Raw genomic sequence first — 27,481 nt, 5'->3', positions numbered from 1 at the left:
ATTTCCACCAACCCGTTTTTCATCACTTCCAACTTGCCATGTATGTGTCCCTCCACTCTGCTGTTGATGTTTCTCCTATTTATTTATCTTTGTGTACCTTGTCAAGGCTCGCATGAGAGCGAACACACAGCAAGGGAGGCATGAGACAAGAGGGGTGGGAGTGGGAAGGACAAAACAGTGGGGAACAGAGACCTCAGGAGATCTGTGAAGGGAGAGGGATGGGGTGGGGAACATGGGGTATACAAGATGGACATTACAGGAACTTTCAGGAAGGAAAGCAGGGAATTTGAAGGAGGTGGGTTTGGGGTGGATAAACGGGGGTAGAAAAGATCGAGGATTTGGATTGGTGATGATAAGAGGTGGTGGTGAACAGCTGTTTTGAAGGCCTGGAGGGAAGAATGGGATTGAACAGAGGGGAGGAGTTAATTCCAGAGGCCGGAAAAAAGAGGAATGAAAGAGTGAAGGTGAGCTGTGATTCGTCATTTTGGGAGTTTTATTAGAAGGGGGCTGTTGGCGGACCTGAGCGCCTGCGGAAATATGGCGGGGATTATTCGCAGACAGAGCAGGGCGGGCGAGACCGAAGAGGAGATGGTAGAAGATAGAAAGACCACCGAACTGCCTGTGGTGAGAGAGTGAGAGGCCCAAAGACTCAGCCCCATCGTGGGAGATACCAATGATCCAAAATGCCTTGATTTGCACTGCGTGAAACCAAGAAAGGTGAGTCGCAGGAGCACCAGCCCAGAGGGGAGAGCAGTACTCCATAGCGCTGTGGCCGAAAACTTTCTATGTGGTCAGGAGATCAGGTGGGCCAAGGAAGGACTTTGCACGACGTATGATTCCCAGTCGCCGATTGGCTTTGGAGGCCAGGATGGAAATGTGGCTTTCCCAGGAAAGATCATGGCAGATCGTGAGACCCAGAAGCTTGAAAGAAAGGACATCTTCCAGAGGATTGTTGAGAAACTGGATTGGGGTGGAGGGGGGTGGGGGGTTGGAGAGACATTTTCACAGTGTGAGATTCGTCAGGCTTGAAAGACATGTTCCACATGTTAGACCAGTTTGTTATTTTACCCAGATCTGCATAGAGCGAAGAAGCTGGGGCTTACCAGTCTGAGGGATTACAGATTGTACGGCAGAGGGTGGAGTCATCAGCAAAGATATAAAAAGGATTTTACATGGAGTAAAATTGACATTAAATTTATTTTACAGATAGTCAGAGAGATCATTGATGAAAACCAGAAAAAGAACAGGGCCCAGAACGCTACCTTGAGGAACTTCAGCCTGCATAGGAAGGAGGGATGAAAGAACTCCATTTAGGGCCACACGTTGACTGCGACAGGAGAGGAAGTTTGAGAGCCATGAGTGGAGAAGGCCTTGGATACCACAGGAAGAAAGTTTGGTGAGCTGGGCAGGGGTGCCAGACTGTGTCAGAAGCACGCAATATGTCTGGGGATATGGCTCTGATTTCATGTCTGGCTTTGAGTACCTCCATACATTGTTGGTAGAGCAGAAGCAGCATATCCAGGGTGGAGTGACCTGGTCTGAAATCAAGCCATTGGAGAAGATGAAGGATTTAATGTCTGAAGCGATGATGCATTCCATAACTGTGCTGATGATTGGGGAAAGGCTGATTGGTTTGTAGTTGCAGGGATCTCTTTTTGCACCTCTTTTCATGCAGGGCAGTAATGTTTGCTGATTTCCAAGCAGATGGTAGATGACCTTGAGTAAATGAGAGGGTGAATATAACAGAGAGAGTGTGAGCAAGAGCAGAGGAGCAGATTTTTTGGACACTTGGGCTGATGTCGTCTGGACTGGTTACAGAATCTGAGTCGAGGTTTGACAGAAAGCTCTCCACTTTGTCAGAAGAAGTGGAGAATCCAGGGACAGATGGGTGCGACTGGATCAAGAGGGATTCAGACAGAAGATTTTGTTGCAAACACCGAGTTTAGGCATTCAGCCTTTTCACTTGCGATGTCAGCAGTGTGGCCATTTGAGGTAAGGTTTGGATGGGGGGGGGGGGAGGGAACATACACCAGAAACTGATTTGATGAGACCGCTCCTGGATTTGGAGGAGGGAGAGACGTTTGAGAGTTCAGACTTGAGCTTTGAAAGATGTTTTCTGGCTCTCCTGAGGGTAGATACACACTTGTTCTGACTTTGATGGAAGGAACTGAGATTACCCTCAGCTGGGTTTGCTTTCCATGAGGCAAAGGGAAGTTGTTTCAGGACAACTGCCTCACCAAAAGCTTCAATGAACCATCGGCGGGAGGAAGGGTAGGACAACTGAAGACGAGAGGGGATAAATCTGTGCATGAGGGAGAGCAAGTTTCTTTGAAAGAATTCCCAGGATGAGTTGATGTTGGAGAAAGTAGCGATGGGAGACCAGTCTAGAAGTTTGATGACTGCTTGGAGACCCTGCCAGTTGGCCTGAGTGAAATGCCAGACTCGACGGTGCAGAGTTGGATCTCAGATAACAGCCAGAGAGATGTCCACTTTGACAAGCACATGGTCAGAAGAACTGATTGTAGCGAGAGAAGAACAGCAGATATTTTCACGCAAATTTGTCAAAATCAGACCCAGAAAAGATAGAGCACCATTGGTTGAGATCCGGGTCGGGAAGTTGACCAATCGAGTCAGTCCCAATGAGTCGCATAAGTCTTTTGCTGAAGTGCTTGGAGGGAGAAGAGTTTGATGGTTCCTTTGAGAGGGAGATGTGAGAGGGGTGAGTTGGCACTGAAGTTGGAATAAAAAGAATGTTTTATGAAAAGCAAACATTCATAGCAAACTGGGTTTTTATTTTTCGGTCAGAAATGCGATTAAAGACGTTTCTTGAGGGATGCAATTCAGGCGAATTCAGAGAATGGAGAGAAGAAACGCTGTAACAGTTGGATTTGTTTGGCAAGGTATGAATGAAAGGTCGAATTGAGAGCAGTCTCTTGAAATAGAAGAGTTGCGAATTGTGAGAGTCATGAGAACCACACGTGTGAGTGAGGAAGATGAAGCCTTATAAGAGATCGTTTCTATAATTATTATTATTATTGTTATTTTTTCTTTTTTTTGAGAGAGTTGTCATCAGATGAGGTCAAGGACAGGTTGTAGAAAATATCGTGAGGTGACTGGTGACTTTGGATCGGTGAACGCAGAAGGTGGAAACAGATCACTTGGTTACGGGAGAAGCACGTGGCTGTGGGAGGTGTATTGTCAAAAGTGAATTTATTTTTTTATTTATTTAAATAAGGATTGCGTAACATTCGGAAGAGGGAAGGTTGAAGTAAATTTGTGGAGGTGTATGGTAAATTTGGAACTGTAAATGCAGTGTGAAGCTGCTGGGTCGATGAAAAGTATCAGGAAGGGGGGTGGAGAGAGACACGTGGTTACAGGAGGTGTATAGATCGAGAGGATACAAGGAAAATTATTAATTTTTGAGGATTGGATAAGTTTCGGGAATGGAGGGTTGTCGGAAGAAATTGTGAAAGCAACGGAGATCGTGGGTCAGCTCAAATAGAAGAACGATGGTGTGCCGGAATATAGATGAAGAAGATGAAGAGGAAGAGATTTCATGATTCGTGGATTTGCAGGGAGGAAGGTCGGTTTTTTTTTTTCTTTTTTTTTTTCTTTTAAATTTAAGACAAGAAACAGAGTTCAGTTGGGAGGGATGGGGGCGTTGGGAAAGTGGGGAAAATAGGAATTGAAGGTAATCGGGAGAGAATACAATTTAATGCGACCGTGCACCTGGCCTGGCCAGCACTATTTAGCCTGGCGAGCTCAACAAAAATTAATTGGAAAAAGAGCAAGGCATTTTTACTTTGGTTCACAAAATGGAATCCCCCCTTTGGCCCTGCAGGACAGCTTGAGTGGACATGTGAAGGAATACACTACCGAGGTGTCTTTATTTATAATTATTTTTTTCTTTCAATGTACACCACCGAGGTATCTTTCTCCTGCTGTTCCCTTTGTTGTGTTGTATCCTGATTTTGTTCTGTGTCGTATCTATTCCACGATACACGAGCCGAGAGTATGTAAATTTAAAAAACACAATTGGGGTGGGAAAAAAAAGACATGTATTCAGCATTGATGTGATCTTTTTTATTGAATTATTTTGCCTCGAGAACATCACAACTTAATCATTTGAGCTCATATGACTCTTTGGAAGTTGTGCATATTAAATTAAATTTGTTTTACTCTTACGGTTATGAATATTGAAAAAGCAACTGGAATGTAAATCTTGTGGGTTTTATCTTCCTGTGGATGTTTTGAAATGAAGAGTTTCTTCCAAGATTTTCAACTTTATCTCAGAGCAGTGCTGGAAAGGAAAAGAGAAAACAACATTTGACTTTCTGTACATCACATGATTGACCAAATGTAATTTTTTGTAAATGCAATTTCTGATGTATCTCATTGACAACAAATACTTCAGCAAACGTTCTTTTCAAATTGTCTAACTATCGAGTCCACTGTCTCCTGTCTGCTGTCTGCATTGATTGATTCTGCTAAACATATCCTCAAGATATCTGACACTAAATGGATATGAAATGCCACAAAGGTTCCAGTTGGCACCATATTTGCACAAATATCATAGTACACAGACCCAGTGAACTGTCAAAATCGCATTTGTTTTTTCGATAATCATGCATTCTACACAAACTCCCAAGAGTTTTAATTTAGTAGTTTTGTTTCATTGATTTTTTTGATATTTCAGACTCTATGTATACCTTAAGAGTACATAATGAGCAATGTTTGACGATCTAACACTCACACATGCACTTATCAAACCCCAACAGGGTCTGTGCTTTTTCATGGATTCTTCATCCTCAATATCATTCAAATTGAAATGATGAATCTAATTTTTATTTGGACAATTATAAAATGGAATTATCTTTGGAGGGATGCTTTTTCCCATAATATCATAGATCGGAGAAAAATCCCAGTACCGTTTATTGTTGAAGGATGATGGCGGTGTCGTGTCCGCTTGTTCCGTAACCACCACTGGCAGACCCACTTGCACTAATCGTGGAGCTGCTTCTCTTCATGGAGCTGCTGATGCATTTGCTCTGTCCCCCGATCATGACACTTCCAGCAGAGGAACCACCTTCCATCACTGCACTAGTACCACCACTGTAACCACCTGCTACACCTGTGCTGTAACTTGCTCCTCCACCTGTGCTGTAGCCTGCTCCTCCACCTGTGCTGTAGCCTGCTCCTCCACCTGTGCTATAGCTTCCAGAAATGGCACCACGTGTTGCTGAACTGGCACCATAGGCCCCACCAATTGAGGAAGCACTACGAACAGTTCCACTTCTGACAACAGTAGCCTGAGCAAAGTCATCAGCTATGGCTGTCCTGACCCTGAAAGAAACATCCGAACCCACAGTCAGCTGCAAATCAATCAACAGCAGATAAACATGAGAATTTTAAAAGGCATAAAAATGCAATTTCCTTCTGAAATAGATTCGGATTCCTGTCATCCGAATACACTATGAAGAACATACATTAACTCTTGTCCCTCTAGGAGCTTCTTGTATGTCGCTATTTCAGCATCTAGGACAGTCTTCACGTCTAGTAGTTGTTGATAAGTCACCAGTTGCCTCTGCAGGTCCACCTGGTTACCCTCGATCTCCTGTTCATATCTGGTGTAGGTGTTTTGGAACTGGACGAGATCAATGCTCTCCCTGTTCTGTAAATCTGTCAGTCTGTCTCCCAGGGTTTGGTACTGGTGTGGGGATGGAAGTATCTCATGAAAAATGAAAAGAATATGGGGACACTCAATTTTATTCAGAAAGATTTTCTGCTCCAAGCCCAGATGCAAAGTTCACAATAATACAAAAAAATACCTGATTAAAGAGTCCTCACCATGGTAAGAAGCCTCTGGTACTCCACATTCAGTGGCTGCAGCTCTTTTTCCAGAGTATTAATCTCCTTGTCCAGAACAGCAATCTGCTCAGTTGTCTGGGTTGAGATTCCTTGGATCTGATCAATCTGCACATGAGATATCTGCACAGGCAATTAGTCCATCGGGGGATAATGCCAGGATATTGAGAGGAACTGGGATTTGTAATGGCCTCATTTAGAGAAACCTACTTGCATCTTGCAATACGTCTCAGCCTCTTGGACGTTCTTGGTGACCACCTGCTGTTACTCCTCACGCATCACATTGAGGGCGTCAGTAAGGTTGACAGACTTCACATTATCCAATTCAATCACTGATGTCTGTGCTGGTCCAAGTCTGCCAAACTGCTGCTTCAGGGTGTTCAGTTCCTGCACAAGAAAAGAGAAAGGAAATTATTTATTGTCAACAATCAAGAATACTCTGCTATTTTGTCAAGTTAATGATTCAGAACCAATTTACCTCCATTTGTGTTTTCTTCTGGAATGTCAGCTCCTCAGTGAAAAACTTAAACTTTGATTCCAGATCAACACACATGTCGTTTGCTGCTTCAAGATCCTATAAAGACAGATGCAGCCACCTGCTACATAGTAATTTGTTTAAAGCACATACCTCTTTCAAAAACAAATAGATAATTTGAAAAAGCTTATATTTTATTTGGACAAACCCGTTTCATGTTTGTAATGTCAGTTTCAAGTTGCATTCTCACACCAAGCTCAAACTCGTACCTACAAAGAAACAATGAAATGATCACAATATTCACACAGTTTAAACAGTGAATAACAGTCTCATTTTGCACAACGTGAAAACACAAGAACACAAATGGGTCCACATTTACTTTGACTTACTTCGACTTTATCTCATCAGCGGTGGCTCTCAGATGGTCCACGTCGATCTCCAGACGTACACGTTCCAGCGTCAGATTGGAAACCTCTGTCAGCATTTCGGTGACTTGTGTCTCCTTTCAAAGTCCTTTCTTGGCACACCTGAACTCCTATCAACCTACAATGCCTTTATCTGCAGCTTGATGGAGTACTGCTCTCCCATCTGGGCTGGCTCCCTTGCCTCACATCTTGCTCAGCCTGATGCTGTAGAAATCAAGGCCTTCCAGATCATTGGATTCTCTCACACTGAAGCTGAGTAGATGGAATTATCACTTCACCAACACAGACAGACCGGTGGTCTCTCTATCTTACACTGCCTCCTTTCTGGTCTTGCACCTTCTTTTGCTCTTTCCATGATTGCCCCCCCCCCCCACACCCAACCCCCAAGTTTCTGCAAGGCTCACATGATCCACCATCAACCTTATTCTGGTAAAATTAACAAAATCCAGGATCATTGCTCACCTCCACTCATCTTTTCCCCTTTTTCCCACCTGTGGAATCAATTTTCACATCATCTTCAATCTCATTGTTCCCTTAAAATCTCGAAGACAGCAGTTCATCACCATCTCAGATCATCCCCGATCCAAAAGCATGATCTTCTCTACCCTCGTTAATCCCACCCAAATTCCTCCTAATTTTCCAGTTTTTCCTCCTTGGAGTTTCCTTCTCCATGCTCGCATGTTTTGCGTCCTGTATTTGTCTGTGATGTCCTGATCTGCTCAGTTTGCTAGCTCTTCCACTCGCCTCATCTTTTCATGAAAAATATTTCCGATTCGAGTAATAAAAGTTTTGGACAGCAAAAATTCACATTTCCTGAGTTGGAAACATTATGGCAAATGGTGCCCCCCACTCGTGTTCATTCATGTTTTCACCCAGTGTGACAACTCCCACGTGATGAACGTGTCATCGCTTCCATGATTGTGAGGTCACTTCCTGTGTGACAGAGAAATAAATACACAGAACTTTGATATATTTAGTTTAGATTGCGAACTGTGGTGTTTGTATGTGTTTGTATACTGAAATGCTGCACACGCAGGCAAAGCTCAACATACACATTTCCAGTGATGGGAGAGCAGGCATGAATAATGTTGATGCCAAATTTTATTTTGCAAAACCTCCACCACCTGATGTTGCACCACCATTTTGCGGTGGGCAGTATAAGTAGCTCAGAGATTTCACTCTGAGTGAAAACCAGTGTGACCACTCCTTGGCTTTTTTCACAAGATCTTGGCTATTCTTTGTTCACCTTGGGGTCTTGGTTTTCTATAGGTTTTCTTGGCGTTTCGCTTTTCTATTAACATCGCTTTTCTGAAACTTTGTGAATTCTTGGCTTTTTTCATTGGCTCACCTTGGCATTTATGAAAATGAGGAGTGGTCACACTGGTGAAAACAAGAGTGCCACACAATTAACCTTTTTTAAGTTCATTAAATAATATATAATGATAAATTAACTTAACTTTTCCCGTCACAGGGGACGGGTACTTTTGCTTGTATATCATCGTCTTTGAGCTTTATAGTCAGAGGTTTTATCCCCAAAATGATACGATCTAACTACGAACTGTTGGTTTGATGCTCTTCCCACCGTGTGTTGCACCAGGGATTATGCTGTCCAGCCACTACTTGGCTGGTGGATGTTAAGGCCCGGTCACACCTTGACGTTTTAGTCAACGTATGCCGATTTTTGAATTCTTTTCTAAAACGCTGGCACACGTTGAATACGTTATGGGTAAGTTTTGATTACATTGAGAGCACGCTGAAAAACACTGCCATACGTTGTTGTACGTTGGCTTTAAACGTTGTACTTTTTGGTTGTCCTCAAATTTTTGCATGCTTGAAATTTCACGACGTATGCCGGCGTATGACTCACACGTTCCGCTACGCTGGCCACAAGTTGTATGCACGGTCTGCGATCGTTGACAGACGTCAACACATGCTACTTGTAAGTTAATCATAAGTTGAGACACGCCGAGGTAATGTTTAGCGTACCCGAAACTTATTTCTAACCTATGATTAACGTGTTGTTGTCACGTTACGCGATCGTTGCCACACGTCGACAGACGTTACTTTTAAGTTACTCATAGGCTGAAAGACGTCGGTATAATGGATCGTCCTTGCGTCAGCGTCCACGGCCACGGCCAGGACACGCCACTTATTTGCAGCATTCTTCAAACTTTTCTTCGGCATGACGAGGATGTTCACACTTCGATGTCTAGCTTGGCTATGATTCCAATTGTCCATCGGCAGCGTCTATTTAAAATAGTCGAGTTTGAGCGTTTTAACACGTTCAGAAGAAACGCTTCAAATTTCCAAACCCCAGCGTCAAAAAACAAAGGCGAGTGACAGCAATTTAAATCGTTCATTGTAAACAATGAAAATAGCTGAGTGGTACCGTTTAAAAGTCGTTGAGTGTAAAAAAAATCCAATTGTTGAGCGCAAGCATCTACTTTCAATTGTGGAGATGCAGCCATTTAAATCGTGAGTGGCAGCCTATGAATAGCAAACCCTACGTCACCGGCAAAGATAAACTGCCGCACGATATGGATAAGTTAGGCTATCGTTGGGCATAGTTTGTGAACGCCAGCTTCACGATAATTATTCGTTGGTATATCGTATCTATAAGTAATCAAAGCGCTCTATGCACATTATTAGTTCATTGTGCATTTGTCCAACCCGTTATGAATAGACCTAAATCGTAAAAACAAGCTATAGCTCATTGTTGAAAAAGCCCCATAAAAATTAGCCGCGAAGAACTTCGAACAATGGTGAAAAGATGTCTCCTACCCGTGGACACTCGGACGCAAGGACGATCCATCATAACCCACACCCTCCCCCTTACACTCACCTACTACTGCCAACATGAACAATCTACTACTAATACTAATACTGATACTGATACTGATACTGTTACTGCTGACATGGACATCGACTCAAAAAGGACTCGAAAACACTGTTGGGTTCCCCTTTTATGAGCAGCATTTTTATATACCAATTCCCAAAACCGCTAGTTACACGTCTTTATATTGCAGTTGTAAGCCAGAAACACGTTCATTTATTTTTTTTTGTCGACCGGAAGACGTCATTGGAATACGTCTACATATGTCGATGTGTGTTGGGACTTTGTAAAGAATTGGTTCAAAGTACGTCAAACATAAGTTAGAAATAAGTTTCGCGTAAAAAAGACATTACCGCGACGTGTTTCGACTTATGAGTAGCTTATAAGTAGCCTTTGTGGACGTGTGTAAGCGTCCGCATATCGTGTGTACAACTTATCCCCATCGCATGCGGAACGTGTGTCATACGGCGAGTACGTCGTAAAATTTTGAACATGTTTAAAATTTCTTGACGTACTCTACTTACTACGACGTAAGATAGCGTACTTTAGCGTTCTACTCACGTATACCAAACTTATTCATACCGTATTTGATGTGCCCCAACGTTTTAGACACATTTTTCTTAGGTCGGCAAACGCTGGCAGGATCGCCAAGGTGTGACCGCGATGTTGACACTTCCATTTCTACGGCAGTTCTGATTCGAATCGTTGTGCGTCAGCCTTTTAATAGGCTACGTCACGACATCGTCGGCGATGCGTGCAACGCGCTATGCCTAAGTTAGACTATCGTTGGGCATCGGTTGTGTAGGCCGACAACAGGTTCAGCATTCGTTGGTATAAATTATCTATAACACAACGAAACGTTTTGTGTCCGTTACCAATGCGTTATACATAAGACCAAGTCGCTATGAATACGTCCGAATCTTAAAAAAAAAACATCAAAAGTTCAACGTAAGCCAGCGTTTTACATACATTTTAATACGTTGCCATCGCTGGCTAAAACGTCAAGGTGTGACCGGGTCTTTAAGCACACCACGGAAGCTTTTGAAAAGTATAGGCCAATATATACTGGGACCCTGGCCCAATTCCGACCAAAACTACGACTGCAAAGGCAATGGCAAACCACCCAATGTATGCTCTGGCATGTAAATGATTTTGGAGAAACAAAGCTTTGCCTATGTTTGTAGTATAAGATCACGTGACATTGTATACTCATGAATTGTAATAGAGTACATGTTGCTTGGCCTAAAAGTAGCTTTATCGAGATTTATGACACAAAATTTCAGAAGTTTTAATTGAGCAAAATGATGGTATATCAGGTCATTAATATATTTTGCATGCAGCCTGCGGCTGCCAGTTGCATCATTGCAGGGAGCGTGGTTGTACCACTGATGCAACGCGCCATGTAGGTTAAGGAAGGAATTTGTAATTTGCTCAAGGTGCCGGCAATAGCTCGCCCACTATTCGCAAAGGGCATCGTGAGCTCTTTAACGCCCATCAACTAATGCCAGCAGACGGGACACCCAGTTTAAGGTCCATCCGAGGGACGGCACACACACACACACACACACACACACACACACACACACACACACACACACACACACACACACACACACACACACACACACACACACACACACACACACACACACACACACACACACACACACACTGATGAATCAGCCAGCCTTGGGAGACACTCGGGTGATAGTTTTCTCGCTGGGCTCATGTTCAAACCCAGGCTGGTACAAAAGGTGGCTATGAGATACAGCTTGGTTAATGTTGTTTATTCAGAGGAAAATGACAAGGCAGGGTAAAGATTAATCACTCAAACATTGTTTAAATTGTTTCTGTTCAAATAACTTCGTCTCATTAAATGAATGTTTCAGCCAAATCTGTTTGTTTTTACATTTTTGTATACTTGTAATCAATTTTGTGCACAATTTTACATTATCCTTTCTCTCGACATCGAAAACAATGTTTTTTTTAACAAGATTATCGATAAAAGTATTTATCGGAGTTCAAATGCATATCACTTCCTCCAAACATCAACTTTCAAAACATTCACGAAAAGTTCTCTTGCAGCACGTCCTTAAGCTCATCTTTCATTTCACTCAAATCAGTTCTCAAGGTTCCAATTTAATCCTTAATTTACCATCGACGTGAGAGCTCCATTCACATTTCTAGAGATTCTATGATGCGATCCAACTCAGCAACTAATGTTTTAAGGAAATCAATTTTCAAGGTGTAACCTCATTACTATTCTTTTGAGCCTTCAATCCGTCCATGTCTTCGTTCATTAGGATAGTCCGGAGCATTTCATGAACCTTCAAGCTGCTTGGTCATTAACAAAACAATGTCGAAGCAATATCTGGGGTAGAGGAAGAACTTGCAATCTGTGACATCTGAAACTTTCCCAAAGCCGCGTTCCACTCCTTCTGCCTACACGGTATTCATTAAATAACGAGAAGGGCACTCGGTAGAGCGCATACCTCCGCCACGTAATGCTTGATCGACAAGAACATATCGGGCACAATCAATTTTTTTAATACTGTATCATGCTTTTCAGTACTTTATCGTTTTTGGCCCTATCTCTCAAGGGTGAAGATTCACTTTAAAAATTTAATAATTCTTGTATCCAGATCCAGATTTAGATCTTCACCAAAATTGAAGCAATTCGTCCTTGCCACATACCCAACCTGTCCACTAAGTTTCGTCCGAATCCATCCGCAACTTTTTGAGATATCGTGCTACATAACGGTTTTGCACGATCTCTCAATGGTGAAGAATCACTTAAAAAAACAACTTATCAGATCAGGATCCGGATTCGGATCTTCACCAAAATCGAATCAATTCTTCCATGTCTCACTCCCAACATGTCCACAAGTTTCATCCAAATCCATAACTAACTTTTTGAGATATCGTGATACATATCGTTTTTGGCCCAATCTCTCAATGGTGAAGGATTACTTTAAAAATTCTAATAGCCAGATCCAGATCCGGATGTTCTCCAAAATCTAATCAGTTCGTCCTTGCCACACACCAAACCTGTCCCCAAGTTTCGTTCAAATCCGTCTCCAACTTTTTGAGATATCCTGCACACAAACAAACAAACAAACAGACAAACAAACAAGAAGACCAAATCCAGAGCATGATACTTGCAAAACCCATAAATCAAATTTAACCTCAAAAATAATTGGTGCTTGAATTCAATGACCAAATATACAACTCCTCTTAAAATTTCAAGTCAATAGAATGAAAATTGACAATTTTTTTTTTTAAATCGGCCAATGTTGACCTTTTGGCCGATGTTGACAGCAAGAATAATTGGTGGTTGAAATCATTGACCTGATATACAAATGTTCTTCCAATTTCAAGTCAATTGGATGAAATTTGAGGATTTTAGAAAATTTGGCTCAAATTGGCCTATTAGCCTATGTACACCTTTTTTGTCGACCGAATTAATAAAAACTTAAATGTGGGACCGTCACATGGTCGGTGTCATCAATCGCTAAAAATTTCAGAACTGTCGGTTGAGCGGTTTGTGCTGGAGGTGAGCGGACTGGCAAACAAACACACAAACGGAGGCGATCAACATACTTGTCAAAAAAAAAATCTTTTTTTGCTAAGTCACAAACAGACAGACAGAAAAGGGTGAAAACATAACCTCCTTTACCTTTGGTGGTGGAAGTAACTAGAAAGCATCTAAAAATGCAAAGCGAATCTGCATCCCCTTTGTGTTCAGACTTCTTCTCCGATATATGCTAACCATGATGAAAACAGCAAAAACAAAAATACCAAAACGGTGACCATTTTAGGAGACCTTGACCTGTTAACCTGAAAAAAAAAACAAGATGTTTCAGAGACCCATTATGCAAACCCTGCTCAAATGTCAGAGCAATCAGATGAAAATTGACGATTTTATGTAACCGTGACATTTGATTTTTTAATCCAAAAAAAAGAAAAATACAATCGGTTTCGAGCTTTGGATTGGTGATCCAATTCAATGATACAATATGAAAATTCTTAAAATTTCACATCAAAAAGAAAATTCACGATTTTATGTGATGCTGACCTTTGACCATTTGAGCAAATAATTCATTTGTCTTCTCCATTTTCTCATAATAAAGCTTTATTGAAAATTTGATGTCAAAAGCTCAAATTGTGAAGAAGTTATGGGACAGACAGACAGACAATGATGACTTCGTCTATGAAAAGTATTTGATGAAAGTAAATAATTTAATACACTCAACTTAATTTTACCATGAAAAAGGCAATGGCTGTTAAGATTTGTAATTAGAGTGCATTTTAACTTTCAATTTCCATTCTCTTACTCTTGCTTCTTTTGCAAATCCGGTAAATCTCCTCTCCAAAGTCATGGCAGTGTAACTAAGAGGCAAATTGTATTGGGGGGTAAGGTGTGAATGTTTCTCAGCCAAGGAATGACAGAATTGTGCTCATCCAAGGCGTCTTACTCCAACAAACATGATCGCATGGAGGTGAGGCTAGCATGCGTAATTTATTGTAACACATGCATTTGAGTAAGGCTGAAGCTCCTATAAAAGCACCAGGCATTCCATGGGTTCTGCAGTCGAGCAATACCTGGGATAAGCTGGTGGAACAAGAAACAACAATGGCCTCTCACTCAGCCGTCAGCTACCGCTCCGTCCGCACCGGTGGATCCAGTGCAATGATCGGCTCCAGTGGCTATGGAGGCTCCAGCAGCAGTCGTGCAATGGGGCTTGGAATGGGCGCAATGGGACTGTCAATGGGGGGAGGAAGCTACAGCGTGGGCTCTGCAAGGATGGGAGGTATGGGCATTTCCAGCGGGATTGGAGGTATGGGCATTTCCAGCCGTGCCGTGGGGATGTCTGCCTCTGGAGGAGCTATGGCAGGAGGTGCCGGAAGTATTGGTAGAGGTGGGGTGGCAATGCTAGGTTATGGAGGTGGTGCTGGTGGGTTTATGGGGGGTGTAAGCCCCGGGATCATGGCAAGCCCAGCATTTACTGCAGGCCGTGCCATCACCTCAGCAGGTATGTCTGGAGTGGTTGGAACGCTGGGTCCTGCAGGTGGAATGGTTCCTTCACTGGTGAGCAGGGATGAGGTGAAGAACATCTTGGGCACATTGAACCAGCGCTTGGCCAGCTATGTAGATAAAGTAAGGCAGCTTACAATTGAGAATGAGACACTGGAGGAAGAACTGAAGAACCTGACTGGAGGAGTACCCTTCTCTCCTGACGCATCCGTCAATCTGGAGAATGTGGAGACACAAGTCACCGAAATGCTGACAGAGGTTTCCAACCTGACGCTGGAACGTGTACGTCTGGAGATCGACGTGGACCATCTGAGAGCCACAGCCGATGAGATCAAGTCCAAGTAAGACTTTTGAATGCAGACATATGGGTTGTTGTTTTTAAGACTTGTACAAAACTTGGAATGGTTATTTTAACTTTCATGATTATTGTGATCATTTCAATGTTGCTTTTTGTAGGTACGAGTTTGAACTTGGTGTGAGAATGCAACTTGAAACTGACATTGGAAACATGAAGAGGGTTTGTATGAGCACAAGATCAGCTGTTCAACAATTAATATATTTGTTTTCTAAAGATGTAAATTTTGAACATAAGCCAATGTTTCTTGTCTTCGTTTGTAGGACCTTGAAGCAGCAAACGACATGCGTGTTGACCTGGAATCAAAGTTTAAGTTTTTGACTGAGGAGCTGACATTCCAGAAGAAAACACAAATGGAGGTTGGTTCCGATTCATTAATTTCACAAAATATCAAAAGGTTGTTCACAATAACTAAATAATTTATATTCTCTTTTCTTGTGCAGGAACTGAACACACTGAAGCAGCAGTTTGGCAGACTTGGACCAGCACAAACATCAGTGATTGAATTGGATAACGTGAAGTCTGTCAACCTTACCGAGGCCCTCAATGTGATGCGTGAGGAATACCAGCAGGTGGTCACCAAGAACGTCCAAGAGGCTGAGACATATTGCAAGATGCAAGTAGGTTCCTCTAATTGAGGCCATTACGAATCCCAGTTCCTCTCAATATCCTGGCATTATCCCCCGATGGACTAATTGCCTGACCTGTATCTCATGTGCAGATTGATCAGATCCAAGGAATCTCCACCCAGACAACTGAGCAGATTACTGTTCTGGACAATGAGATTAATACTTTGGAAAAAGAGCTGCAGCCTCTGAATGTGGAGTACCAGAGGCTTCTTACCACGGTGAGGACTCTCATCATGAATCCTATTGTACAATTGTGTACTTTACATCGAGGCTTGGAGCAGAGAATCTTTCCGAAAAATATTGAGTATAACCATTTATTTATATTTTTTCCTGATGTACTTCTATCCCCACACCAGTACCAAACCCTGGGAGACAGACTGACAGATTTACAGAACAGGGAGAGCATTGATCTCGTCCAGTTCCAGAACACCTACACCAGATATGAACAGGAGATCGAGGGAAACCAGGTGGACCTGCAGAGGCAGCTGGTTACTTATCAACAGTTGCTGGATGTGAAGACGGCTCTGGATGCTGAAATTGCAACCTACAAGAAGCTCCTCGAGGGACAAGAGTTGATGTATGTTATTTGTGGTGTATTCAGATCACAGGAACCCTAATCATGTATCATCATCATCATAATCAGCTATTTTCAGTCCACTGCTGGACAAAAGCCTCAGAATGTTGATACCATGTTTCTCTGTCTCGTTCTTTGTTGCTGCAATTGACTCTTCCCTTATATTTGTTTATTTCATCCCTTTATCTTGGTCATGCCTTCCTCTGTTCCTGTTGCCATCCATAGGCATCCATGTTGTTAATATTGTTCTCCACCTGTTATCTGACCTTCTGATAATGTGTCCTGCCCATATCCATTTCCTGAGTTTTGGTTTGTTGTCTGACCCATTGATTTGCCGAGCTTTGTATGGAATACCTGACATATTTCGTTCCACATTGTGTTGTGCTACTGTTGAGTTTTTCTCCATTTTTGTTGTTAACAAACATTTTTGTTTTTGTTTTTGTTGTTTTTTGTTGAGTCTCCACCCCATAGATGATAGTTGAAATAACATGCTGATTGAAAACTTTCCTTTTCAAACATATTGGAAAGCGACCTCTCACGATGTTACTGACTTTTCCATTATTTCACCATCCAAGTTTGATTCTTTGCTTCATTTCTTGTTCTTGATTATATTTTCCTTGAGGCTAAAGCTTTGCCCCACATCCATGTATTCTTCTTCTCACTCCATTTGGTTTCCATTTGTTATGATTTCCCCATGAGGTAAAAGGGGGTTCATTACCACTTTTGCCTGGTGTTGGCTTAATGGTTAGGGTGGTGGGCTTGGGATCTGAGCATCCCAAGTTCAAATCCCACTCAGCTGTTGAATTAATACTAGGTGGGGTTAACTCTGCCTGTCATCTTCTGAGGTTGACAAAATGAGTACCGGTATGCTGGTATACTGTGTCAGAGTGGTGACCCATCCAGGATTGTGCCCAATAGCCAAGGAGACTGCTGAGGCAGCACCAACACTCTGCACAGTCTGGTCCCAATGGATGGATGGATATTCATGTCTGTGCTGGTTGTGAGCCAGAGGTCAACAGACGTCTGGGTTTGGCCTGGGGAGTCATGGATCCACTATATCAAGGTGTGTGGTGCTGTCGGTATCTATGCAGGAGAATGAAATTCTGAGTCCTTAAGTCCTTGGTTCAGGACTTCAGAACTGCTGGGGACTGAGAGCAATTTTCTTTTTGGAATTCTCATCATGCTGGCACAGGCCTTTCCCTCCACAATGGCCTTGTATGCATTGGAAGGGAGATTTTTATTTCAGAGATTCATCTTCTAGACTAACTGCTTTACTGGGCTGGGAACTTAATCTGTCCACAAGTAGCAATCATGGGTGAGTTTGCTGGATGTACAATGACCCTAAGTGAGCACATATGCTCTTTCATGGATCTTGTTCTAAGTTCCACCAGGGTGTCCAGTTTCCCAATGAAAACTAGTGGGGGAGATGGTTTAGACAGCATCAACTCAACTCTGAAAGGAGGTAATCCTGGATTACGGTGATTGAACAGGCAGTCATCCTTCCGAGGTGGGCAAAGTTAACAGTCGTGGGCTGTAGCCACATCCCAAACCAATGATGCAACCAGCAGCCAAAGGCTGCACATGAGAGTGTGTCTGTGAGTAGTGGATTACTGGATTACTCAGCACCAGTAGCAGATCTCGTGACCTGAGCTGACTAAAAACAAACAACTTTTTCTGCAGTTTTTTTTGTTTATTTTACAAAAAAATTATATTTTCGTGTTTGCCTTGTTAAATTCGAACTTTCTTCTTCTATTGATTGATTTGCAGCTGACTGTGGGTTTTGATGTTCCTTTCAGGGTCAGGACAGCCATAGCTGATGACTTTGCTCAGGCTACTGTTGTCAGAAGTGGAACTGTTCGTAGTGCTTCCTCAATTGGTGGGGGCTATGGTGCCAGTTCAGCAACACGTGGTGCCATTTCTGGAGGCTACAGCACAGGTGGAGGAGGAAGCTACATTGCAGGAGGTGGTTTTAGTGGTGGAACGAATACAGTGATGGAAGGTGGTTCCTCTGGTGGAAGTGCCTTGATGGGGGGACAGGCCATGTACAGCAGCAGCTCCATGAAGAGAAGCAGCTCCATGATGAGTGCCAGTGGATCTTCCAGTGGTGGTTACGGAGCAAGCGGACACGACACCACCATCGTCCTTCAACAATAAACGGTATTGAAGTTTCTCCAGACATATTATCAGTTTAAGCATCACTCCCACAGATTATTCTGTTGTCTCCTTGTCCTGATTAAGTGAAAATGGATTATCAATTAATCCTGGCAATAAGACTGAATATTGAAGATGAAGATTAATGAAAAACAGCTCGGTCCAATAGCGGTTTGCACAAGTCAATGTGTGAATGTTAGATGAAAAAACATTGCTTCATATTTACTCTCAAAGTTAACAGACATCAGACTTTATTAATAACTTGCAGCTCTGCAGTTGATTTCTGTGGGTGGTTGTTTTTCCCCCTTACACCTCAAAGTGTCTGTAATGTCATTAACGAAGTGAAACAAAACTATGAACTGAAAAATCTCAGGAGTTTGTTTGGAATGTATTATTACTGTAAAAACAAATGGGATTTTGACAGGTCACTGGGTCTGTGTACCATGATATTTGTCCAAATAAGGTGTCATCCGGAACCTTTGTGGCATTTCATATCCATTTTGTATCAGATGTCTTGTGGATATGTTTAACAGAATCCATCATTGCAGACAGTAGAATCGATAATTAGACAATTTGAAAAGAACGTTTGTTGAAGTATTTGTTGTCATTGAGAAATATCAGAAATTACATTTACAAAAACTTACATTTGGTCCATCATGTGATGTACAGGAAGTCGAATGTTATTTTCTCTTTTCCTTTCCAGCACTGCTCTGAGATAAAGTTGAAAATTTTGGAAGAAACTCTTCATGTCAAAACATCCGCAAGAAGATAAAACCCACAAGAGATTTACATTCCAGTTGCTTTTTCAATATTCATAACCGCAAGAGTAAAACACAAATATAATTTAAAATGCACAACTTCCAAAGAGTTGTGTGAGCTCAATTCATTTGCTTGTGATGTTCTGGAGGCAAAATAATTCAATAAAAAACCACATCAATGCTGAACATTTTATGTCTTCTTTTACTTCCCCCAAGATTGAAGCTCATGGTGGAGGAAAATGACAGAGGGAATAAACTCACATGATGGCAGTGGGGCAGCAGGTGGACACAATAATGAAGGGAATGAATAAACAGGAAAACAGAGAGGATAGGAGAGGAGGAAGCACTGGAAACCTCCATGTCGGAAGTTTGGGATGGGTGAGGGGGTCAACGACTCAACGTGAATAAAATAATGGATTGTGGTTAAAGATAGGAGATAGATTTGCTTCCATTACGTTTCTGAATGCTTCCTGTGGCTTGTAAAACAGTCAAAACCATTTCTTACGAAAGTAGATTGAGATCTGAAGTTCAAATGGCATTTCCGTTTATCCTATTGCACTTCTTATACATCTACTTGCAGAGTACCCGCCCTTTGCACGAACTTGTTCCATGCTTGCAGAATGATCATCTGACGCATATCTTTATTTGGGCGATGTTTCAACAACTGACTACTCTGTATAGGCAAAAGGAAATCCCAGGTTATGATATGAAGCAAAAACATACCTTCTGCTCCTTATAATTGAAAACACCTCGCTGCACTGAAAAACGTGGGGAAAGGAATACTGTGCTGTAAATGGTGGAAACTTATAATACCTGTAGAAGGTGCCACACGATACACTTTTACAAATAAAAACTCCACCACCCCACCCCGCCCTCTGGATATAATCAGTCCAGAATGGAAGAGAAGTAGCGTGACAGACAAACACACAAATGCTCGTCCGTGAATTAGAGTAAGTACAGTGAACCGTGGTGTCTGTCTGTGCATTACTCTGTCTCCCGTTTATGGCGGCCGTTTCCCACAACGGGTTTGAATAGCTCAATATTCACTTTTCAAATGATGGGAGAAAAGGCATGAATAATGTTGATGTCAAATTTTATTTCGAAAAGACAAATCTAACTTCCACCACCCGATATTGCACCCCCATTTTGCAGTGGGTGGTAAAAGTGGCTCAAAGCTTTGCCTCAAAGTGAAACCAAGGGTGTAACACAATTAACCTTCTTAACCTTTTACCATGAGCTACTTGAGCTTTTGGCTCCCTCCCCTCGAGGCTCCCTGGAGAAAAATCCGGCCACTTGGGAATATGGAGGTCTGGATAGCGGCTGGTCATCTGGCCGCTCGAGTATATCGAAGTTTGAATTGCGGCTGATAAAATGGTCGCTCGGGTTCAAAGTGTTAAAGTTCATAAAATACTTCAAATTGCTCGACCAACTGAAACTTTTACCGTCATCAGGACGATTGCTCTTGATTGTCTTGTTGTAATATCTGTTCTGCAGTCCTGAACAATATTGTTGTCAATGACAAGGTATATTAACGTGCACACACATATATATATATATATTGTTGCGGTTTTCGCGCCCGCCGGCGTGCGACGGCCACGTAACTCGAATCGCGGCACGTCGCCCACCGGACGGACAATCCAGTCGTGACCCTCTCGGACTAACGCCGGGAACCAGTCACGGGTGGACCTTTCGGTCTCACCGCGATCGAGCCAATCAGCCCCCGCGTGGGATAGGGTTGCTCGCCAAATTCGAACTACCTAAGTACCCACGCGGAGGGTAGACCGGGCGATCGCACCTCGCCGCAGGTCGACTTCGGACACGGGCCACTTAAGCGACCCGTTCCGTACTATCAGAATAACCGAGCGGTGTTATCGTCGACCTCGACGGTTCGATTAATTATCGGGCGTATTCAGCCCACTACCAACCCTTTACGTGAAGCAAGATGGGGATTCAATGGAGGAAAAAGACGAAGCGAAGCGGGAAACAGTTCAACAATAAAGCACGTTTATTCTCGACGAACGGAAAGCACACAAATACAATTCCACCAAATGCACACAAAAAAGAAAACACAATTCCATTTACACAAAAAGCAAATATAAAAGTGAAAACACAGTGCAGAGCTAATACCGACTACCGAGCACACGGCAACACTTATACAATTCTACTTCACAGACGGCGCCGACAACACATACCCAAAACCAAGGAAAGAAAATACCCTCAAGAATGAGGTAGGCCTGGGGCCGAGACCTGGTCGGGCCTACCCGTCTGGTGATGAGACGCGGAGCGGCGATGGCGCCTCACTCCGCGGGCCTCGCGGACAGTGTCAGGCAGGGGGTGGGAAAAGGGGCCCCCTTGGTCGCACTATCTCAGCGCGGGGGGAAACAGGAGGGGGGTTGCTGATGCTCGGGGTATAGAGGATCTTTATTATGTGCGACGAGCGTCTCCACCTCGGCCAGGTCGCGCTGCCGGCCTCCCTCGGGCGCGCAGCTCCTTGCACGACGCGAGCACCCTTCGTCCGACTCGCCGCCTCTCCACAGCTCGTCCCCTCCGTTCCGACTCTCCTTCGCCTCGTTCCGACCTTTACGACTCCCTTCTTCTCGTTCCGACTTCTTACTACTCGTTCTGCTGACTCTTTCGCTCCGACTTTTACTACTCCTTTGACTGACGAACACCGTCCTTTTATCCCCCCGTAACTTCGCCTTTGACCCCCTCCCTTTGACCTTTCACCTCGCTCCCCATTGGCCCGAGAAAAAGTGGGCGTGAAGGCTTTTTGATCCACAAATTTGCATATATCGATCGCCCTGGGGGTGGGGCCAAATCGCCCCTCGCTCACCGATTGGACGGCAAAAAGTGGGCGTGTGTCGTTTTGGATCCGTTTTTGAAGCACAAAATCCGTGATTTTGTACACGCTGTTCGACGCGCGTCCTACACGAGTCCAGCATCGGTGCCCATGAGTGGCGCGAGATGACGGTGATGCGATGGTGGCGAGTTGTGACGGTAAAGGTCATGGCTGTTGTGGTGAAGCGGCGTTGCGGTTGGTGGTTGTTGTTGTGGTTGTGATGGTGGCGATTGGTCCAAAATAAAGATAGTAAAAGAAAAACGGCTATCCTAAAGAGTCGCAGCACGTATAAATGACATGTATTCCCACTAGACAACGGGTTTGGGCCTAACTACACATGCACTTACCGAGATACCTCACCTAAGGGACCTGAATGGTGGTTTGCGAATCTGGTAACCACAACAATATATATATATATATATATATATATATATATATATATATATATATATATATATATATATACATATATATATACATATAAAAATTTTTTTTTTTTTGTGGTTCAAGGAACAGCATGCCTCCAAAGGAAGAGCAACCAGCATACAGCAGTCCCAAGACAGTTATGCAATTAACATACGTTTAAATAGTCCCTTCCCTTTTGTCCAGCGGGACAACGGGACGTGCGTTGCGGGGATCTCATAGCTCAGTTTCCTTACACCAGAAACTTCATTTCTATTCTCCTTTTCTGCTTATTCCTGAGGAAAATTCGAATTTGACTCCTCGGGCAGGTCAGCAGGCACTGCGCTCGAACACCCGATCGGCATTGCGTGGCACAGCGCAGAGCTCCCGTCCTCAAGCGATCCCTCAACCTAACTTTTGGGGCGAGTCATCGTCAAAGCCATTCTGGTGGTAATAATTTCGGGTTGTTGGCCAGCGCAAGCTCGCTCTGCCTTCTTGCTAAAATAGCCGCCGAGGCCGTCCATTGGATACCTCACTGTTTCGCACGAGTGAGCTATCTTGCTCCGCTTTACGATCTTTGGCTTGTATTATTGTCGCACCTCACGCTTCTTTCTATCTCTGCATAACACACATCAATAAAACTATTCACAGTACCACATACCTTTCCCCGCATGCTTGTAAATAAATTATTATTATTATTATTCCCACGCTTTCGAAGAAAAGCGGGAATATTGTGATTGTGTCCGTCCGTCTGTCTGTCTTACCCTGTAACTCCTCCCACACCGTTTGAGATAGGAACTTGAAACTTTGGGACATATTAGATATATGTATGGGGAAGTGCCCGACACTGTCGGATTTTTGATATGACCCCTTTGGGCCGGACCAGAGGGGGTGGGGTCATGGGGGTTGATTTTTTTTTTTTTTTTTTTTTTTAAAGTGTATTTACCATTGTACATGGTAAATTCTTTTATAAAGAACTTACTTATGTGGCCCCCATGAGTGACAAACGGTCACAGGTTTTACTGTATTTATCTAATTGATTATGAATAATTAATATTATACACAGTTCATTCCTATGATTAAATTGATGCACGGTTCTATATTGCTGGACAGTGTGAATATAAATTAATGTTTCTTGAAATGTTGACATGCTTGCAATGACTTCTGATTTAGTAAACATAGTAAGTCTTTGGTGATAAAGCACATCAAATAGAAAAGAATAGTCAATCCATTTTGCAAGATAAAATTTCACCGAGCGTTAATGGGACAAAGCAGTGCGCGCGGGAATATGCGATGGTGTGCCATCGACAACGTAGTTCTAGTTAGAAATATTCCCAGCTCGTTTTCGTCTTTTCTTTCATTAATCTAGCATGGTCCGAATCCAAACTTAGCTGGGACTTTATTCCCAACGATCCGTTCCTTTTAGCTGGTAGGTCCATGGCAGTGTCGTTGGGCTGCATCCGATCCGGTAGAGTGATTCAGTTCGGACAAGGCATAGCGAGGGCATGTTCCCCGTTAATTAAATCACGTGGTTAATTCGGTAACCCAGTTAACCCATAGATGGGAGGACCCTACGTCGCGCAGTTGAGTTGTTGGTGGTCACGGTCAGTTAGCGACACACCGCGTCACGGAATTATCCATGTGCGATGGTCTACAATTCTGGGGAGTCTGGTGGGAGTTGAGATAGGTCTTCTTACCTGACCCCAGGCCCGCAACAATATGTATATGTATGGTATATATACTAGTGCGGACCCGTACGTGCATGCATGTATGTGCGTGCCCGTACATGCGTGGTCGTACGTGCAAAAAAAAAGAAAAAGAAGAAGAAGAATTGTGACGTCAATCGTGACATCATAGCACCGTGTACTGTCATTGGTTTGGTAAATAAATGGCCATAACTTGGAAACCACTTGTCCGATTAATATAAAATCTTGAGAAAGCACATCCACAGGGCCCCAGCAATATATTTGGCAAGTTTCAATTAGATCGGACCAGCGGTTGTCGAGAAACAGCGGTCGCAGACACACAAACACACGCACACACACACGCACACACAGAGATTGCTGGAATTATATATATATATATATATATATATATATATATATATATATATATATATATATATATATATATATATATACATATACATATACACGAGTGCGTGCAAAAAAAAAAAAATTCAAACCTCGTGCCAGAAATAACAACCACACAGGCCGTTCCTTCGCTCTCGTGTGGCTGCACGTGTGTGCCCGTATGTGCGTGGCTGTACGTGCAAAAAAAACAAAAAACTTTCAAACCGCGTGCCAGAAACAACAACCACACAGGCCGATCCTTTGCTCTCGTATACACAGTAACCACACAGTAGCTTTGCTCTCCTAACCATGCCGACATATATATATATATATATATATATATATATATATATATATATATATATATATATATATATATATATATATATATATATATATATATATATATATATATATAATATATATGAGTACAGCTCTGGAATAAAATAAGAGACTACTCCAAAAAAAATTTAAATCAGCATCTCTACATGTATGGCAGCCATTCCATTCCAGTGTCTATTGAATTCCAACACAGGCACACCTCATTCGACTTGGTGAGGTACTGACGCGGTGATCACCTGAACCAAATCTTATTTAACAAGGAAAAGTATAAAAACCACTGCTGTGGTCATCACTATCCTCTTGCAATAGTACCAGATGGATGGCAAAAACAGTGCGAGTAGTACCTCAAAAGTAATTGGAATCAAAAAAATAACTATTGACCATGCCAAAAGAGTTGAAAAGAAAAGTTTTGAGTGAGTAAAAGAAGGGTTCAATTCTGGTTTTACTGGCAGAGGGATACAGTGAGCGTCACGTTGCTTCCATCCTTAAAATTTCAAAGACGGCGGTTCATAAGAACTAGGTCAAGCAGCAGACATTGGGGAAAACAACGCTACAGACTGACAGAGGGTGAAAACGACTTTCCACTGACTGGGATGACCGCCAACTCATTCGAATCTCACTCAACAACCGTAGGATGACATCAAGTGACCTCCAAAAATAATGGCAAACGGCAGCTGGGATGAAGTGCACGATGAGGACGGTTCGAAACGGGCTCCTTGGGGCAGGACTGAAGTCGTGCAAAGCTAGAAAAAAGCCCTTCATCAAAGAGAAGCAAAGAAGAACCAGGCTGAGGTTTGCAAAAGACCATAAGGATTGGACCATAGAGGACTGGAGTAAGGTCATCATCTCTGATGAGTCCAATTTTCAGCTTTGCCCAACACCTGGTTGTCTAATGGTTACAGTGTTAGACGGAGACCTGGAGAGGCCTACAAGCCACAGTGTCTCGCAAACACTGTGAAATTTGGTGGAGGATCGGTGATGATCTGGGGGTGCTTCAGCAAGGCTGGAATCGGGCAGATTTGTCTTTGTGAAGGACTCATGAGTCAAGCCACATACAAGGTTGTCGTGGAAGAACACTTACTTCCTTCTGCTCTGACAATGTTCCCCAACTCTGAGGATTGGTTTTTCCAGCAGGACAATGCTCCATGCCACACAGCCAGGTCAATCAAGGTGTGGATGGAAGACCATCAGATCAAGACCCTGTCATGGCCAGCCCAATCTCCAGACCTGAACCCCATTGAAAACCTCTGGAATGTGATCAAGAGGAAGATGGATGGTCACAAGGCATCAAACAAAGCCGAGCTGCTTGGATTTTTGTGCCAGGAGTGACATAAAATCACCCAACAGCAATGTGAAAGCCTGGTGGAGAGCATGGCAAGATGCATGAAAGCTGTGATTGAAAATCAGGGTATTCCACAAAATATTGATTTCTGAACTCTTCCGAAGTTAAAACATAAGTATTGTTTTGTTTAAAAATGAATATGAACTTGTTTTGTTTGTATTATTTGAGGTCTGAAAACACCGAATCTTTGTTGTTATTTTGACCAGTTGTCATTTTCTGCAAATAAATGCTCTAAATGACAATATTTTTATTTGGGAGAAATGTTGTCAGTAGTTTATAGAATAAAACAAAAATGTTCATTTTACTCAAACACATACCGATAAATAGTAAAACCAGAAAAACTGATAATTTTGCAGTGTCCTTATTTTTTTCCAGAGCTGTGTGTGTGTGTGTGTACATATATATATATACACAGACATGTGTCGGGACGTCGATCACCCTTCAGGAAGGCATGAAGACGCGGTATACTTGAGAGAAAAGTGTTTATTTTAAATCAAGAACGTGTGCACATTCCGAGGCACTATAATTCTTGCCGGAGAGTGCTCCACCCGAAATAGTTGAATCACATATATATATATATATATATATATATATATATATATATATATACATATATATACATATATATATATATATATATATATATATATATATATATATACATATATATATATATATATATATATATATATATATACATATATATATATATATATATACATATATATATATATATATACATATATATATATACATATATATATATACATATATATATATACATACATATACATATATACATATATATATATATATACATATATATATATATACATATATATATATATATATATATATATATATATATATATATATATATATATATATATATATATATATATATATATATATATATATATATATATATACATATACATATATATATATATATATATATATATATATATATGCGTGGTGTTGGCTTAGTGGTTAGGGTGGTGGCTTGGGATCCCAGGATCCTGAGTTCAAGCCCTGTTGGCTGCTGAATTAACACCAGGGGTTGACTCAGCCTGTCATCCATCTGAGGTTGGCGAAGTGAGTACCAGTGTACTGGTCCCGGTGTATGCCCCGGTTAGAATAGGTGTACCATATCCCTGTGTGTAGTAAGAGGTGACCAGGGTTGGCGTCAGGAAGGGCATCCGGCCATAAAAAACATTTCCTCAAGAAAAAGCCTCACCCCTTGAAAAAAATAAGCAAGATCACAGGTTTTCCTCCAGATTCTGCTGCACAATGCTCCCTTGACTCACTCAAGGCTAAACCTTTCTTATCTCAGAACACAATGTTCATTCCTCAGCAAACAGTAAAACATTTTAATTAACTGCAG

The 27,481-nt window shown here is 42.3% G+C and overlaps 2 protein-coding genes across 2 annotated transcripts; one reads left to right on the top strand and one right to left on the bottom strand.

Moving 5' to 3' along the window:
• Window positions 1-4,153: 4,153 nt before the first annotated feature.
• Window positions 4,154-6,859, bottom strand: LOC147028167 (thread biopolymer filament subunit gamma-like). The gene is made up of 8 exons (XM_085878302.1): window positions 6,730-6,859; window positions 6,549-6,609; window positions 6,344-6,439; window positions 6,076-6,252; window positions 5,848-5,973; window positions 5,487-5,707; window positions 4,929-5,343; window positions 4,154-4,300 (listed from the first exon to the last, which is right to left on the bottom strand). The coding sequence occupies exons 4-7, from the start codon at window positions 6,079-6,081 to the stop codon at window positions 4,932-4,934; spliced, it is 765 nt and encodes a 254-aa protein (XP_085734428.1). The 5' UTR covers window positions 6,082-6,252; window positions 6,344-6,439; window positions 6,549-6,609; window positions 6,730-6,859; the 3' UTR covers window positions 4,154-4,300; window positions 4,929-4,931.
• Window positions 6,860-14,181: 7,322 nt separating this feature from the next.
• LOC147028166 (thread biopolymer filament subunit gamma-like) lies at window positions 14,182-19,286 on the top strand. Its single transcript, XM_085878301.1, has 8 exons — window positions 14,182-14,974; window positions 15,090-15,150; window positions 15,252-15,347; window positions 15,432-15,608; window positions 15,710-15,835; window positions 15,974-16,194; window positions 17,988-18,348; window positions 19,046-19,286. The coding sequence occupies exons 1-7, from the start codon at window positions 14,232-14,234 to the stop codon at window positions 18,343-18,345; spliced, it is 1,782 nt and encodes a 593-aa protein (XP_085734427.1). The 5' UTR covers window positions 14,182-14,231; the 3' UTR covers window positions 18,346-18,348; window positions 19,046-19,286.
• Window positions 19,287-27,481: the final 8,195 nt, after the last annotated feature.

Source organism: Eptatretus burgeri, chromosome 4 (assembly GCF_056783735.1).
Source record: "Eptatretus burgeri isolate ZD-2024b chromosome 4, Ebu_testis_v1, whole genome shotgun sequence".
Lineage (NCBI taxonomy): Eukaryota > Metazoa > Chordata > Myxini > Myxiniformes > Myxinidae > Eptatretus > Eptatretus burgeri.
Note: the sequence above shows the minus strand (reverse complement) of the source record. Positions and strands in the feature narration are given on the sequence as shown.

Excerpts from the sequence above, each read along its gene's own strand:
- LOC147028167 (XM_085878302.1), bottom strand. Across the intron at positions 5,708-5,847 it reads ACCAGAGGCTTCTTACCATG|TACCAAACCCTGGGAGACAG; the intron begins GTGAGGACTCTT and ends TCCCCACACCAG. Across the intron at positions 5,344-5,486 it reads CTAGAGGGACAAGAGTTAAT|GGTCAGGACAGCCATAGCTG; the intron begins GTATGTTCTTCA and ends TGTTTCTTTCAG.
- LOC147028166 (XM_085878301.1), top strand. The coding sequence starts at position 14,232 with ATGGCCTCTCACTCAGCCGTCAGCTACCGCTCCGTCCGCACCGGTGGA. Across the intron at positions 14,975-15,089 it reads GCCGATGAGATCAAGTCCAA|GTACGAGTTTGAACTTGGTG; the intron begins GTAAGACTTTTG and ends TGCTTTTTGTAG. Across the intron at positions 15,348-15,431 it reads AGAAGAAAACACAAATGGAG|GAACTGAACACACTGAAGCA; the intron begins GTTGGTTCCGAT and ends TTTCTTGTGCAG.